The 17,598-nt window shown below is 41.7% G+C and overlaps 1 protein-coding gene across 1 annotated transcript; it reads right to left on the bottom strand.

Moving 5' to 3' along the window:
- Positions 1 to 1,029: 1,029 nt before the first annotated feature.
- On the bottom strand, positions 1,030 to 8,543 carry rrad (RRAD, Ras related glycolysis inhibitor and calcium channel regulator). The gene is made up of 4 exons (XM_003225365.4): positions 8,112 to 8,543; positions 6,233 to 6,306; positions 3,268 to 3,472; positions 1,030 to 2,264 (listed from the first exon to the last, which is right to left on the bottom strand). Exons 1-4 carry the CDS (start codon positions 8,461 to 8,463, stop codon positions 1,987 to 1,989), a joined length of 909 nt encoding a protein of 302 aa, XP_003225413.3. The 5' UTR covers positions 8,464 to 8,543; the 3' UTR covers positions 1,030 to 1,986.
- Positions 8,544 to 17,598: the final 9,055 nt, after the last annotated feature.

Genomic DNA, 17,598 nt, shown 5'->3' with positions numbered 1-17,598 from the left:
TAACTGATCCTTGGATGACTGCTTCTAGAGTCAAACAAACAAACAAACAACGATATAACTCTGTGTTGTGAGGAGCAACTCTTATAACAGTGGCTCAGAGGATGGTGGTAATGGTGGGGATCTTTTCTCTGGCGACCGCTTGCTCATGGATGCTTTCCATAGGAAGTCTTAGCTGAGCCCTAGACTATCCTCAGGTTTCTCTGTTCCCCGGGCATTTAGAAATGTCATTCTTCAGTTTTAACAATATCAGCCTTATGTCCAATGATTTTAATTTATTGCGGGGAATATTGCTTTGTATTATATATCTTTGCATTTCTTTGTTTTGACTTTGAGGTGCCTACTGCCTAGCTTTAAAAAAAAAACAGCCCAGTGAGTTGCATTGGCTGACCGTCTGCGCAGGGTTCCATACTTCGCACTTTAACAACACAACCATTCAATGCTAAGGCTTCCCGCCAAATTGAACTGTAGAGGATATTGAACAAGATATCACACCAGTACAGCCATCTGTTGAGGAGTTACGAAGGTGGAGGCATTACTTTTCATTCAACCCTCGTACTCCTCTCTAAACTGCCAAATCCAAGGATTCCATAGGATGTTTCCATGTGTCCAGTCTTCAATTTTAAATATTCAAAAGACTAGCAGTTGAGCTTTATTTCAACTGGGTTAATGAGACAAAGCCTTATGGAACAACCAAAGGCAGCAATCTCATAGGAAGCACATGCAAGGTTGGCTCTACAATTAGACGGAAGGAGGCAGTCACCACCAGTGGCAAATGTTAAGAGGCAGTATCAAGATATTAAAGGTTCAAATCCAGGGAAACTGCGGGTGAGCTCCCTCTGTCAGCTCCAGCTCCATGTGGGGACATGAGAGAAGCCTCCCACAAGGATGGTAAAAACATCCGAGCATCCCCTGGGCAACGTCCTTGCAGACGGCCAATTCTCTCACACCAGAAGCGACTTCCAGTTTCTCAAGTCACTCCTGACATGAAAAAAAAAACAGGAAAGATGGCTTGAAGAAAACCAGCAGCCCTTTTTGAAATCATCAGAAATACTTTATTATAAAAATCTGCATGTAAACAAGTAACAAGTTAAACAGTTAACGAAAGTGCAAATTAATGTCAAAAGTTATACAGTAGAATCTCACTTATCCAAGACTTGCTTATCCAACGTTCTGGATTATCCAACACATTTTTGTAGTCAATGTTTTCAATACATCATATTTTGGTGCTAAATTCGTAAATACAGTAATTATTACATAGCATTACTGCGTATTGAACTACTTTTTCTGCCAAATTTGTTGTTGAACATTATATTTTAGTGCTTAATTTGTAAAATCATAACCTAATTTGATTTTTAATAGGCTTTTCCTTAATCCTTCCTTATTATCCAACATATTCGCTTATCCAACGTTCTGCTGGCCCGTTTATGTTGGATAAATGAGACTCTACTGTATTTGATTTTTTTCCCCAGTGAGCCAATTGCACTTTGAATGGCATCCCTCCAGCCCACATTTAGTTTTTAAAAGATTATTTTTATAATATAGATATATAGATATATGTATCAAAGAGAAAGGTGTACGAGCCTGCGTACAAGTATTCAAGTTTTGCTCTGCAAAGGAGACATGTTTCCGGTGATACTTTCCCCCCATATTTTATGTCACATCATTCATTCTGGCATTTCTCCTGATGTCCAAACAGGACAGTCTGCAAATATACACATTGAGAATGTAGGCATACAAAGCTGCTGAATTTGAAATTAGTTCAGTTGCTTGCACACACATATGAAGCTTATAAACTGGTAACCAATGAAGACACAGTCAGCTTATTTCCAAGGCTTGGTTTGAGGAACCATAAGGCATGAAGGAGATTTTGTTTTCTCCCGCTGTGTAGCTTTGTGCTCACGGTCTGTTTTCCCCCTTCATTCCTAACAGTCAGGCACATTCACAACCCACATACACAGCATCTGGTCTAAAAAGCAAAAGCTATTTTTAAAGCACTGACAAGTCGTGGCAGGACTTGGACTTGGCCTTAAATGCCATTTTCTTATTGTTCTTTGCAACAATTCTCCCCAGGAACCGCTTGGCCTTTTTGCTGATGCTTTCCCTTCTTTTCGTGTTGGACATCCGTCGAGCATTGTCTTCTTTGCTGTCTTTGCGTAGCCGGATTTGCCGGACAATCCCTTCAAACAGGTCCTTGACATTGTGATGCAGAGCAGCTGAAGTTTCAATGAATTTGCAATCAAAGACGACAGCACAGGCGCGTCCCTCTGAAAGAGAAAAGGAGGAAGATAGGAACCTAAGTTAAGAGCCAAAAGCCATCATTTTGTCTGAACTTTCAGCCCATGAAGTTCAATGTCCCGCTTTCTTCAGCAGTTAAGCAAATGCCTCATGAAAGCTCATAGGAAGGACCAGAGGCATCACTTTCCCTCCAGTCCCTCCCCTTTGCCTTTGCTGGCGACTCTGGTAAGTTAATTCGAAAATGGAGGTTCTATATGTAGCCAAAATTAGGATCCCAAAAGAAAATAGAAATTACGGTAGTACCTAATGGACAGCTAGAAACTTTTTTCCTCCTTACAATTCCAATTAAAATGTTTGAAAATCAATGTGTTGTCAAATCACTGGGTTGCTGTGAGTTTTCCAGGCTGTATGGCCATGTTCCAGAAGCATTCTTTCCTGACGTTTCACCCACATCTGTGGCAGGCATCCTCAGAGGCTGTACAGCTGTTGGAAACTAGGCAAGTGAGGTTTATATATCTGTGGAAGAACCAGGGTGGGAGCACATACTCTTGTTTGCTTGAGGCCAGTGTGAATGTTCAGACCACACAACCTCTGAGGATACCTGCATAAGATGTGGGCAAAACGTCAGGAGAGAATGCTTCTGGAACATGGCCATACAGCCTGGAAAACTCACAGCAACCCACTGTTTGAATATCACTCATAAATTTATTTTTCAATAGTTATTTTTAACACAGCTCGGGCTGTGGCGCAGGCTGGAGAGCAGCTGCAATGAATAACTCTGACCAGGAGGTCATGAGTTCGAGGCCCGCTCGGAGCCTATGTTTGTCTTGTCTTTGTTCTATGTTAAAAGCATTGAATGTTTGCCTATATGTGTAATGTGATCCGCCCTGAGTCCCCTTCGGGGTGAGTGGTCCTGTTCAGATGCATTGCTCTCTAGGCAGGGAGAGCCATGGGCCTGGGCTTGCAGAACTCCACCAACCCGAATACAAATCTGCCCCACATCTCAGTTTACATTGCCGTAGCTTCTCTTACCATCTACAGAGACTTCCCGTGATCGGACAAGATCGCTTTTATTTCCTACAAGGATGATAGGGATATCTTCCGTTTGCCTTGCTCTTCGCAGCTGAATGCGTAGCTCAGAAGCTTTCTCAAAGCTAACTTTGTCCGTCACTGAGTACACAATAATGTAAGCATCCCCCATTTTCATGCAGTGATTCTGGAGCCATTGGCTATCATCCTAGAGCAAAAAAGAGGAATAAAGAACATTGCATTAAAGATCCTTTTACTTTTAGATATTCCGTGTCTAAAAGAAGTGCATTTTTTCAATCTTTGCACTATGGTTTTCCTTTGCTGTTAGTGCTGTTAGTGTTACTTTTGATTTCTTCTGTCGCTCTTTGAATTCCTTCTGAATTTTGTGGTATGTTTTAGTGTCCGGAATAGTATGTGCTATAGTCTATACAAGTCTTCTCGTTTTGACCAAGGCAAAGAAACACAGATATGGGTTGCTGTGAGTTTTCTGGGCTGTATGATCATGTTCAGAAGCACTCTGTTATGAAACGATTAGGGCCAGCGAACAACTCCGAACAAATGATGCCCCCAGGCAGGAAAAAGCCAGGCTTTGAAGCTGCAAGGCCATTCAATGCCAATCAAGGTGGCTAATTACACCATTCAAGGAGACAAGAGTTCTTTCTCCCAGCCTGGACCTTCCACAGATATATAATCTCCACTTGCCTTGTTTCCAACAGACCTCAAAACCTCTGAGGATGCCTGCCATAAATATGGGCAGAACGTCAGGAAAGAGTGCTTTTGGAACATGGCCAGACAGCCCAGAAAACTCACAGCAACCCAGTGATTCCTTCAACAACACATTAAACTTAGCTATTTCCCAAAGTACAGTAGAGTCTCGCTTATCCAACATAAACGGGCCGTCAGAATGTTGGATAAGTGAAAATGTTAGATAATAAGGAGGGATTACAGAAAAGCCTATTAAATGTCAAAGTAAGTTATGATTTGGCAAATTAAGCACCAAAACATGTTTCACAACAAATCGACAGAAAAAGCAGTTCAATACATGGTAATGTTATGGAGTAATTAATGTATTTACAAATTTAGCACCAAAACATTGCAATGTATTGAAAACATTGCCTACAAAAACATTGACTACTAAAAGGCAGACTGTGTTGGATAATACATAACATTGGATAAGCGAGACTTTACTTATAAAGAATATTTATAGTGACCAATTCAGAGCGCAAACCTTGAAATACAGAAGCTATGTATTATGTATTAGTGAGTTAAAAGTTTGCTCTCAGAAATGACTGCTATAAACATACTTTTCATTTTAAAGCTGGTTCTTTTGATAGAATCTGGTATCCAGACATCTGCCATATCACATATATGTTTTTATTATATTACTTTATCTATTACATAAATACATTGAATACATTGATGTATACATACATTCTGCTTGTTTTTAGTTTTGGATACTCTGGAGTTTACTTTACTGTCATATAAGGACAAGCAAAGAAAAGGGGTATCATAAAAGAAGCCATGAAAAGGCAAGGCCATAGAAATATCTCATTTCTGGGACAGTAACTGTGAAAATATCTCCGCTAGTATGGCCAACATGACCACAAAAGGAAATTTACCAAACTCTTTAAGGCAACTACAATAGTTACAGCCTATATATGAGCAAGTTATCAGACTCGAAATGTGCCAATTGTGTATTTATATGTATATTTTTTATCAATGTTTAATGTATTTAATTTTAAGGTAAAGGTTTTCCCCTGACGTTAAGTCCAGTCGTGACCAACTCTGGGGGTTGGTGCTCATCTCCATTTCTAAGCCAAAGAGCCGGCGTTGTCCATAGACACTTCCAAGGTCATGTGGCCAGCATGACTGCATGGAACGCCGTTACCTTCCTGCCGGAGCGGTACCTATTTATCTACTCTCATTTGCATGTTTTCGAACTGCTAGATTGGCAGGAGCTGGGGCTAACAGTGGGTGCTCATTCCGCTCCCGGGATTTGAACCTGGGACCTTTCGGTCTGCAAGTTCAGCAGCTCAGCGCTTTAACACACTGCGCCACCACCAGGGGCCCAACTGGGTTTAATTTTAACTGATTGAACTGTTTGTAATATTTTTATATTGTGTTTTATTGTAAGCCGCCCTGAGTCCCCTATTGGTGAGAAGGGCAGGATATAACTATTGTAATAAATAAATAAGTGGCGAAGGCTTTTAAACAGAGGCTGGATGGCCATTTGTTGGAGGTGCTTTGATTGTGCACCCTTCATGTCAGAGGGTTGGACTAGATGACTGTAAAGAAGTGTGTTTTTATTTTGATTTATAGATGTCATGTTTGGTTTCGTTTTAAAAGTCATGTTTAACTATGTTTAAAAGGGTAAGTATTAGTTACCAGTGCGTGAGGGATGGTAACCAGCTCAGCATTCTGAGGCAGGTTACCATAGTAACAAGGGCGGAGCCAACCGCCGCTTGGAAGAAAAGGAGGGAATGTTTTAAAAAACAGTTAGTCTGTGATTTTAGTCACAGGGAAGACACTGGTTCCAGGTTAGAGAAACTCAGATCTCTAGTTGTGTTAAATTAAGCAAGTTAGGTGACTTGTTTAGATTTATTTGTAGAGTCTGAGTAGGAAGGGGAAGCAATCCCAGTTGGATCCAAAGTGATCAGTTGATAACTTTGCAACCATTATCTAAGTGCCTTTAAAGAAGTTACTGTAACCACTAAGCTCTGTGCCTGAAATAAACTTGTTATTGTTCTTTCAATATCCAAGTCTCTGTCACCTATATTCAAAACTAAGTAACACTACCATTTAAAGCGAATAAGAATAAAAAGGAAAGATTTAAAAGAATTCCCCTCTGCCCCACTTCTCCACAATGACCCATGTAGTCTCTTCCAACTCTATATGAATGGACACTCTATGGACTATATAGGATAGGTTATGATAGAAAAATAGAACATGTAACGAATATAAACCGTACCTGCTCCCATATGTCAAACACCACCAGAGAAGCTTCTTCACCATCAACAACAATGGATCTGTCATATGTATTGCCTATAAAGAAAGAGAAAGAGTCATGAGAGCAAGGAAGAGGGGCTTTCCCTGTGCCATTTACTGTAAAGTAGAAGGGTCTCCTCCTTAGAAAAGATAGCTCATTAAATTCCTGAAACGTGCATCAAAGCAGAAGTCTCTAAAGATGGAGGGCTGGACAAGCTCTTGTGAGATGCCAACTGAAATCTAAAATGTATCAGCTGAACGCAGTTATTAACCTGAAATAATGGGAGACAGAAATGGAAGCCTTAATCTTGCTCTGAGCAAAGCAGCAGCTGTTCTCCTTGTATTGATTCCAGTTATTTTCCCCTTCCAGATTTACTGTTGTGAAAACAGTTCCACAGTAAAGCCATTAATAGAAAAAGACGTAGAGGAATAAAACTCAAGCGACACTTTAAAAAAAATCATTTTCTTTACTTAACAGGAGGGAAAAAAATGCCCGGGGAAAAATACAGCCTGGACAAAACAAAAATATCACACCACTGTTTGTGATACTGAAAATAAACAAATAAAATTGCATTTCAACAACTCCAAAGAATACACCCTTATTGTCTGTGTAGTTGCGGTTCACCCAAGCAGGAAGCAGCCAGGCTTTGAAGCTGCAAGGCCATTCAATGCTAATCAAGGTAGCCAGTTGCAACATTCAAACTTGCCTCAAGCAGGCAAGAGTTCTTTCTCCCACCTTGGACCTTCCACATACAGTAGAGTCTCACTTATCCAACATAAACGGGCCGGCAGAACGTTGGATAAGCAAATATGTTGGATTTATTTATTTCATGTGAAAAGCATTGCATAATAAATAAGTTTAAAAGTGATAAAATAAAGGAATCACAAACAGCTAAATAGTTTTGGACTATTTGCATTGCATTGCTTTTAAACAATATGTTGGATAATAAGGAGAGATTAAGGAAAAGCCTATTAAACATCAAAATAGGTTATGATTTTACAAATTAAGCACCAAAACATCATGTTAGACAACAAATTTGGCAGAAAAAGTGGTTCAATACACAGTAATGCTATGTAGTTATTACTGTATTTACGAATTTAGCACCAAAATATCATGAAGTATTGAAAACATTGACTACTAAAATGCATTGGATAATCCAGAACGTTGGATAAGTGAGACGCTACTGTACCTCAAGCGGACAAGAGTTTTCTCCCACCCTGGACCTTCCACTAATACAGTAGTTCAATATGCAGTAATGCTACGTAGTAATTACTGTATTTACAAATTTAGCACCAAAATATCACAATGTATCGTAATCATTGACTACAAAAATGTGTTGGATAATCCAGAACGTTGGATAAGCGGGTGTTGGCTAAGTGAGACTCTACTATGTTATTTAGTAATTACTGTATTTATGAATTTAGCACCAAAATATCACAATGTATCGTAAACATTGACTACAAAAATGTGTTGGATAATCCAGAACGTTGGATAAGCGAGACGCTACTGTACCTCAAGTGGACAAGAGTTTTCTCCCACTCTGGACCTTCCACTAATATATAACCCCACTTTCCTAATTTCCAACAGACCTCACAGTCTCTTAGGACGTCTGCCATAGATGTGGGCGAAATGTCGGGAGAGAGTGCTGACGAATAAACAACAAGAATAACTCCATGATGGCCTAGCGTTGAGCCCTGGCAAAGTGGCGTCGAACTTCACCCATTCTGGGTTGTTGTATGTCTTTCGGGCTGTGTGGCCATGTTCCAGAAGTATTCTCTCCTGACGTTTCGCCCACATCTATGGCAGGCATCCTCAGAGGCCCCGCCCCTCCTCTGGCCCCGCCCTCTTCCCTGCCACTCACCGGCTTCTTCCGCCTCAGGCCCCTCCTCCAGGCCGCCGAAGACGCGCGCGAGGCTGCTCTTCCCGACGCCGCGCGCGCCGAGCAGCAGCACCTTGTGGAGGCGCCCTTCCGCGTCGCTGCCTGAGGAGGAGGCCGAGGAGGAGGCCAGCGAGCCCGAGGAGCCCGAGGCCTGGCGCCGCCCTTCCTCCGCTGCTGCTTCCTCTTCTTCGGGGGCCGCGCGGAGCTCCCTCTCGTCGACCGGCATGCTGCGCCGGTGCAGAGCCGCCTGGTGCTGAAGCTGCTGGGCCGCGAAGGGCGTGCTCCCGCGCCGCCAGTCCAGGACGCTCAGGCGGGCGCTGCGGTTCAGGGTCATTCTGAGGGAAAGCTTCTCTCCTAACCGCCGAAGACCCCGCTCTCTTCATGACGAGCCTTCGCGCCGTTATTTATACTCTTTCGGCCTCTCTGTTGCGTGACGTCAGGCCGAGCCGTCCTCCAATCAGGTGCCGAGTTAGAATGGAGCGCTCCCCTCCGCCTCCTCTAGGGACCCAATGCGTCACCGCCGCTTAGGGAGCCCCCGGTGGCGCAGTGGATCAAACCCTTGTGCCGGCAGGACTGTTGACCGAAAGGTCGGCGGTTCGAGTCCCGGGAGAGCTCCCTCTGACAGCTCCAGCTCCCCTCGTGAGGACATGAGGGAATCCTCACACAAGGATGGTAAAACATCAAACATCCGGGCGTCCCTTGGGCAACGTCCTTGCGGACGGGCAATTCTCTCACACGAGAAGCTCCGTGGAAGGAAGACCCCTCTTGAGGAGAGAAGAAGAAGGGAAGGCTCTTAAGGTGGGAAAGGTTTGTGACTACAGTAGAGTCTCACTTATCCAACGTTCTGTAATATCCAACACATTTTTGTAGTCAATGTTTTCAATATATCATGATATTTTGGTGCTAAATTCGTAAATACAATAATTACTACATAGCATTACTGAGTATTGAACTACTTTTCCTGTCAAATTTGTTGTATAACATGATGTTTTGGTGCTTAATTTGTAAAATCATAACCTAATTTAATGTTTAATAGGCTTTTCCTTAATCTCTTTATTATCCAACATATTCGCTTATCCAACATTCTGTCGGCCCGTTTACCTTCAAACTGACCTGGAGACCCGCAGGCAAGCTTTCAACAATTGAGGGCCCGTCCAGACAGGCCCAATATCTCAGGATCTGATCCCAGATTTTCTGTTTATCCCAAATTATCTGGCCGTGTGGACTCATATTCCATTTTAAACCTGGGATCAGATCTTGGGATATAGGGCCTGTCTGGAAAGGCCCAGTAGTGTCTTCCTGTGTTGTCGAGACTTTCATGGCCGGAATCACTGGGTTGCTGTGACTTTTCCAGGTTTTATGGCCATGTTCCAGACATTCTCTCCTGATGTTTCACCCACATCTGTGGCAGGATGTGTGCCATAGATGTGGGAGAAACATCAGGAGAGAATGTGTCTGGAACATGGCCTACAGCCCGGAAAACTCACAGCAATCAGTAATTCTGGCCATGAAAGCCTTTGACACCACATCGAACATCTCTATGGGGAGAAACTGTTCCAAGACACACTGAGATTGTATGATAGACCCTTTAAAATAAAACCAAACAATATTCTTTATAGAAATCAAGCTGAGAAGCAAAAAACAATGGATCTATTTTATTTTTAGCAAACTCTGTTCTCCACTTCCACTCCTTATGTAGCCAAGATGCTACTCACTCATAAGAAGGCAGGATCAGCAAGGATGGCAGAACTCCAAGGTTTTCAGAATATTTATTTATTTATTTGTGACATTTATATCCCACCCTTCTCACCCCGAAGGGGACTCAGGGCAGTTTACAAGTATATATACATACAGTATATTATATTATACAACTGTATTGCAATATTATTAGTAATATTGCATGTAATATAAATATACAAGTATAATAGTGAATTATAATTATTATTATATTGTATTACATCATAAATATTATTATTAATATTATATGTATATACAATATATTATAATATTAGTATAGTATAATATTATTATATATTATTATATCATTAAATTGATACAGGAGACATGGTGGAAAGATATACAGTGTTGCCTCATTTTTCGCGGGGGTTACGTTCCAGGACCACCCGCAATAAGTGAAAATCCGCGAAGTAGGGACACTATAATTATTTTAATGTTTATACTTTATATTTAGTAGTTAGGTGGCCTTTCTCTCCTTCGAAAGCCCGTTTTGCACTGTAGTTTCAGTTTGGTGAGGCAGACAGAAATTTGGCAGAGAAGGCTGTAAACCTGCAACTCCCAGGATTCCCAGGGAGCCAGCGAAGCCTTCCCGGAAGAGGGGACGGGGCGAGAGCACATGTGCAAAAGGCAGGCGCCGCCGCAGCCTAGTCCTCCGTGAGTTGCTTTCTGTTGTTTAATTGGTTAGTTTGATAGATAGATACCACTTTTGATTGCATAGCATTAAGGTCCAAGGCATTCTGAGAGTGCCTTGGACCACAAAAAAACCCTGCAAAACAGTGAGGGAGAGAAAAGTCAACCGCGAAGTAGCAAGAAAACACTATATGGACCTTCATTTGGACTTTTAAAAAACCTCAGGAAGAGAAATCCTAAAAATATCCTGATGAAGGCTGAGTGCAATCAGTGACCAAGAAATGCTGGCTGATTGATAGGGAAGGAATCTGGATGCAAGGAGGAATTAATGTGAAAAGCCGGCTCTTTGTTGCCACGGATCCTGCACCCACAGATTCTGCCATACATGGCTTGAAAACATTCCTTTGAAATATTGGTTAAAAAAATAAAATCCATAAAGCAAAACTTGATTTTTGCCATTTTATATGTGAGATACCATTTATGTATAAAAAGGTACTTGAGCATCCATGGATTTTGGTATCCATGAGTGGTTTGTATCCCATATTAGTTGTTTGTCCCTCTTATATGAGTATGCTAGCATTATGTCCCAATTAGAGCTTTGTCTCAGGTGTATACTATCAGAGTTCCTGACTTCTTTTCTTCTCAACACTTGCACAGACATGAAAGAAAAAAATTGTTTCAAATGGAAAAAAATATTAAACCGTTTTTAGAGAACCCCCTTCCTTTTATCCACGGAGGGGGGCACATTCACACTACAGAATGAGTGTGCTATTCAATGTTGAAGGCTTTTGTGGCGGGAATCACTGGGTTGCTGTGAGGTTTCTAGGCTGTATAGCCATGTTCCAGAAGCATTATTTACAGACGTTTCACCCACATCTATGGCAGGCATCCTCAGAGGTTGTGAGGTATGTTGGAAACTAGGCAAGTGAGGTTTATATATCTATGGAATGTCCAGGGTGGGAGAAAGAACTCTTGTCTGCCTGAGGCAAGTGTGAATGTTGCAAATGGCCAGCTTGATTTGCATTGAATAGCCTTGCAGCTTCGAAGCCTGGCTGCTTCCTGCCTGGGGGAATCCTTTGTTGGTATGTGTTAGCTGGCCCTGATTGTTTCCTGTCTGAAATTCCCCTTTCTTCTTTGTGTTGTTCTTTATTTACTATCCTGATTTTAGAGTTTTTAAAATACTGTTAGCCAAATCTTGTTCATTTTTGTAGTTTCCTCCTTTTTGTTGAAATTGTCCACATGCTTGCGTAGTTTCCAAAAGACCTCACAACCTCTGAGGATTCCCGCCATAGATGTGGGCGAAACGTCAGGAGGGAATGCTTCTGGAATATGGCCATACAGCTCGGAAAACTCAACAGCAACCCAGTGTGCTATTTGTTTAATGCTAACTACCATAGTTGCATGGTATGGAGTCCTGGGTCTGTAGTGCAATCTCTGCTGTTGAGAATTCTCCCAAAACTGCAAGTCCCAAAATCACATAGGATGGAACCATAGTAGATGAAGTAGAATAATGAAGTTGCAATTCTGTAGGAGTGTCCCTTGAGTGTCTTGTCCTCCAATGCCTTTGCGGTAGTGGCTGTGTGCAAGGTGTCACTCCTTCTCCTTTGCTTGAAAAGCTGTTTGTATGACTTTGTAATATCATCAGCCATTCTCCTAGTCCCCACTTCCTCCCTTTGTGTGTATGGAGCAACCAATACACTTCCCACCAAGAAAATTATGTGTCATGCTCGGTTAGGTAAATCTGGGTTCCAATCCAAACTTTAAATATGCTAAACCTCCTTGCGGATAAAAAAAGGATTCAGCACCATGGATAGTCCCTTATTTGCCTTCAAATCGAAAGTTTCTTCACTGTACCATTGAAATCAAGGCTGAAGGTGAAGGATTCCAGAATGAACAATAGATCTAAACACTATCCTGCACAGCTAATGACTGGAAACACAATGGAGCGACATCCTTTTTGTTGGAAGTCAACTTCACACTGCTCAAGTCTTCCGTCCTCAATGAGGAACAACAGTTAGTTAGCTTTAGCTGAGGAAATACTTTCCTCCTGAATGTCAGTTGGAGTGTATCTGTATGTTCTCTCTCTCTCTCTCTTTCTGCTCTCATTCTGATTGGTGAAGTAGAATGGATATTGGATACTCTTCAGGTTGCATGCCTTTGTTTAAGACTTCTACTTTTTCCAGCTTTGCATTCTGACCTCTCTCTACTCTGTGAGTTTGACGACATTTAGTGTTTGGAGGTTTTCCTTCTTGTTTTGGAACTTAGAAGTTATGGATTTAGAGAGAAGCTTAGTCCCAATTCTTTCCTATCAAGGAATGTAGTTCTTATTTGTAAATAAACTTTTTGGTAACTTCAAAGATTGAACTCTGCATCTTTGCCTGCTAAGCTCAAAATTATTTTGCAGCCACAGGACACTTTACCTTTCTGCTTGCTGTGAGCTTACTGCTCAATTAAGTTATCCTGTTTGTATTTTTGGATGCTCTGCTATTTTGGGAGAATTCCCTAACACTTTTAAACTCAGCTCACAATTCCCAGATCCCCCTCTCTGTAGGCTGAAATGCCCACCATTCAGAGGAGAGTATGTTGCTATGTGTTGTTGTTTATTGCTTGCTCCTTAGCGGCCCTATCGCTTCACTCCTACGGGAAGATTATCAATCACTTGGTGGAATTGTTTTACTCCCCTTTGCCTGACTGATTACACCGAAGAGTGTTAATGTGACAAAGAAAGGTCACAGGCTGCTCTCAGCGACAGCCCTCGTCCTCTCTCTCAGCAAAGGAACAGCCTTGTCAGTTGGAATTAGTCAAAGCCACTCGTCAAGGAGGCGAAGGGCTCCCTTGAAGCAACAGACGTGGCACCTGGCCAAGCTGGTCACTTCAGTGGACAGGGACTATTTGGTTTGGATCAACACATTCCCCCTCCTCTCCATGTGCCTCTCCACAAGAGAGCATCATGGATGGCCAGTTATCTGCTGTTTAAGCCCAAGGCAAGACAGATCTCAAACAAAAGATCTCTGTCTGTATATACAGCCTATCTTTTCTCTAGTAACTTCAAAGTAGTGTATGCCTGACTTTTTTTGAAAATAGTCTCTACTTTTAAGTTACAATGCTTTCAAAGTCCAGTGAAAACTGAGCAAGTCTCAGTAGCCATGAATATTGAATATTGGTTAGGAAAAAATAATAAAAGAGATTAGAATAAAGCAGGAGAGATTATAAGAGAAAGTATCAGAGAAGAGGGTGAATCTTCCTACCTGCCTGCCTGGATCACTAAATAGGAGCATGCTACAGAGAGTCAAGAAAAGTTAGAATTTTGGATTACAACACCCAGAATTCCCTAGCCAGCAGGAACAATCCCTATGTTGGTCAGGGGATTCTGGGAGTTGTAATATGACGTGAATGTGGCTCCTCATCGGAGCTAAGTATACATTGCAACATTTTCTTGCAAAGGCTGGTTTGTTCTATATTTGCTGCTTGGGGCTCACCTACAGGAAACTACTGCAAGCAAATGCAAAACTCCTTGGCTGCTTATTTTGGTAGTAAGTGTGTCATCTTCTAGTTTCAGGCTTCAGTTATTTTTAACCCAGGTCTTTGGATCTAGCTTGATTATGTATGTATTTATTTATAGCACATTGATCCAGATAATATGTTGTGACTGTGTCAGAATTGGGGAAATCTCCTGGCTGATGCCTTGGAATTTTGGGCAGCAGATTCATGAGCGACACTGGATGTGATCACTCATCAGCCATGATTGAATTTCAGAATTGGAACCAGTTTGGAAGATGAGCTCAGCACTGGGTCTTTCCACCCTCTCATTTTCTTGTATACAAATTTGGAGCAGATAGCAGAATAAACAGGAGCTCTGCTTTAAGGATGGACAAAATACAAAGCAGTTATCATTAAAGCTGCTTAAATTTCATTCTAGTTTAGGCAGAATGTGAATGAAAGATGCAGTCTTCAGCTTGTTCCCTCTCTGCAAATAAATCCAGCTCTCCTGTGATACCAATCCTACTCTCCAAGTGTTTCCACCACCTCCATGACATCATTTGCGGGTTTTCCCACCTTTTGTGTAGATTTTTCTCTATTCTGAAGCATGTTAATGCTTCTCCTAAAATTTTCTTACAGGTTAAAGTTATAGGCAGTAAGAGCTATAACCTAAATGTTGCTGACATTTTTGTTCCCATCCTTTTTCCTCTGATCTCGTCAACTACTGGAAGACATCTTCCTAGGAACACTTCTCAAATTGAATTTTTGGAAGTGACAGCATTTGCTGCTGTCAGGGGTGCAGAACTCTCATAAAAGTAGAAAAGCCAGTAATTTTTTTTAAATTGCCCGAGAGAACACATCTCTTAAGTTCTCCAACACAAATCCATGGACTGTCTCTGCCAGAATCTAGCCATAGAATCACTCTTGAGGATGTAGAGATTGCTAGATTATTATTCTCTTTAGGAATATCTAGATCAGTGTCTGAAGCTGAACATGAATTAAATAAATACACAAATACATTTACAGCTTTGCTTCAGGCAGCAAAATGTCATGCCTCAGACAGAATTTCATAAGGATGTAGTGCATTGTCATTCCCTTTACTCAGGTTTTGGTGGGAGGAGAATATGTGGAAATCACTGTAGTCATTTCTGTCTAGCCACACATGAAATCAGCATGACATTATTGACTCTTAGCTGAATTTGCTTCAGATTGTAGGTACCTATTGCTAGTGAGGAACCAATGACTAAAAATCTTCCTTGGTAGAATGGGTCCACTTAAAGCAATTTACAACTACATAATATTTTATCTGATTTTCCATTCTTCCAGATTGACAGACATAAGTATGTAGGTAGGCAACAGCAAATAATGCCAGCTTTTACAATGCTTTTTAATGGATGGCACTTGAACGAGCAAGTGATGCCTTTGCCCTTAATAGAGTATGTTAATTTAATTATAGTAACATCCATAATAATTACCCTCATATCATATAAAAAGCAGATTGATTTGACTCCTAGAACATACCATTTTAAGCTGGAGGTAGACGAGCCTATTCCTAAAATTTTCCATTTATAACATTCATGATATTTGCCCTCAATGGAGAGGTCTTGAATATTTCTTCTTTATGTGCAATACTGTATTTATTTGCACAATAGTCAGCATTTACTAGTTTGTGAAAGGACATTTCCTTGCACATATGCAAGACAAAGCGGTGAAAGCTTTCCACCTTGGTGTAATCAGGTAGCTTTTGGCACAGGGTGGTTCTCTTTTGCACAGATAGCTTTTGTTGGCACATGAACCTTATCACCCAACTACAACTTGCCTTAAATTGAATTGGAGGAATGACATGTTTGCGGGCTTCCTCCTGTGCTTTCCTCTGCAACATCTCATAGGATACACTGTAGCCATTGCTGCTCATTTCCATCACATACACAAACAACTCCTCGTCAGCTTGAAGAAACTTGCCTGTTTTGGGACTCTAAATGCACACCAAGTAACGGTGGTTTTCTAAAACTTGTATTTCACTTTATGCCAGTCTAACATCAAATTCTCATTTAAAGAGAACTGCCACTGTTCTTGGAAGGGGGTGGCTTGGGACTGGATGGGCAACCAAGTGAGAGAGTGTGTAGGTGAGTGAGTGGCTGAGAAGGTGGTTTTCACCGCCCAGTCCCCCACCCACTCATGACTCACTCGCTCATGCACTCTCATGCACTCACTCATTCGCTTACCCATCAATTCTCAGACCACCCCCTTCCAGAAACACTGCTTGAAATGGTCAGGTGACTGAGTGAGTGCCTGCATGAGTGAGTGTCTGGCTGGATTGGTGGGCAGCTGGGTGAGTGAAGCAGGCATGTAGGTTTTTGGGTGGACAGGTGGGTGAGTGGATGGATTGGTAAATCGGGAGTGCGACTATTAGTGAGGGAAACAAAAATACCATTTTGGGATCCCCCCAAAAAGGGGTGTGTGAGTATTATGTGATTACAGCCGGGCTTTAACACAGCTGGTTAATCAACAGCTGCAATAAATCTTACCAATAAAAAGGTTGGCAGTTCAAAGCCCAGGTCAAGGTGAGCGCCTGACCTTCAGCCCAGTTCACTGCCCACTTAAGTAGTTTGAAAACAGCAGTAAGTAGATAAATTAGGTACCGCTTAAGCAGCAAGGTATTTTATGGCACCTTAAAAAGGAAATATCAGAAATTGCCGGTGATCAAAGAAAGGAGAAAGTCCGTGATTATGGGCTCTTCGACATGAAGGATGGAGCGACATCAACCCCCCCTCCCCCCGGAATCAAGCACAACCTCCAGGACACCAAAGAAGGGAAATACCTATAAATACCTCTATCAGTTGTCTGTCTTGTCTGTATAACGGCATTGAATGTTTGCTGTAAATGTGTTCTGTGATAAGCCCTGAGCCCCTTCAGGGGGAGAAGGGCGGAATATAAATGCTGTAAATAAATACATAAAACAAGTGTTATACGCTGTTTGATTTTTTTGAGGCACAAGATGCTTATGTGAGTTCTCTTCAAAAGTGCTTAGACACTTTTCTCCAATACAATAAAAGGATGGAGGAGGCAGAGTTGTGCCTGTGGTGCTGTTGGGGGTTGCTCAGGATGTCCTGGTCTTTTCCAGCTGCAGCATTCTGTGACGCGTATTTAGGACAAGGTGTCAGAGGAGGATGAAGAGAGGTGTCTTGCAGGCTATCATGCAGAAGATGAAACATACTTGTTCTCTTGTTTCTGTACAGCAGTGGTTCCCAGTCTGTGTTGCATGGAACCCAAGGTTAATGGGAGTTCCGTGAAAAATCTTTAAAATCTTTGCAAATCCTAATGAAATTCAATATTCAATATTGACTGTACCTCCAAATTCAATATACCTCTGTTTTAAAAGTAAACAATGTCCACCTATTGATGGGAATCAGGCTTTTAACTTATGAATACACCAAAACAAATACGGATACCAGTCCTTGTTTTAACCACCTTGTTTTCCCCAGCAGATGGCGCCATTGTCTGCTCTGCTTCTTGTGGTCTTCTGATCAGTTTCTCCTCCTGTTTCACGTTTTTTCTTAAACAGGTTCAAGTTCTTATTTTTCATTCGTTTTGGATACACAATTTGACCAACTCAGGTTTC

This window comes from Anolis carolinensis, unplaced genomic scaffold (genome assembly GCF_035594765.1).
Source record: "Anolis carolinensis isolate JA03-04 unplaced genomic scaffold, rAnoCar3.1.pri scaffold_9, whole genome shotgun sequence".
Taxonomy (NCBI): Eukaryota; Metazoa; Chordata; class Lepidosauria; order Squamata; family Dactyloidae; genus Anolis; species Anolis carolinensis.
The sequence above is the reverse complement of the archived record's forward strand: the minus strand, read 5'-3'. Positions and strand labels throughout refer to the sequence as shown.

Excerpts from the sequence above, each read along its gene's own strand:
- rrad (XM_003225365.4), bottom strand. The coding sequence starts at position 8,463 with ATGACCCTGAACCGCAGCGCCCGCCTGAGCGTCCTGGACTGGCGGCGC. Across the intron at positions 6,307-8,111 it reads GCCTGAGGCGGAAGAAGCCG|GCAATACATATGACAGATCC; the intron begins GTGAGTGGCAGG and ends CTTTCTTTATAG. Across the intron at positions 3,473-6,232 it reads TGTTTGACATATGGGAGCAG|GATGATAGCCAATGGCTCCA; the intron begins GTACGGTTTATA and ends TTTTTGCTCTAG.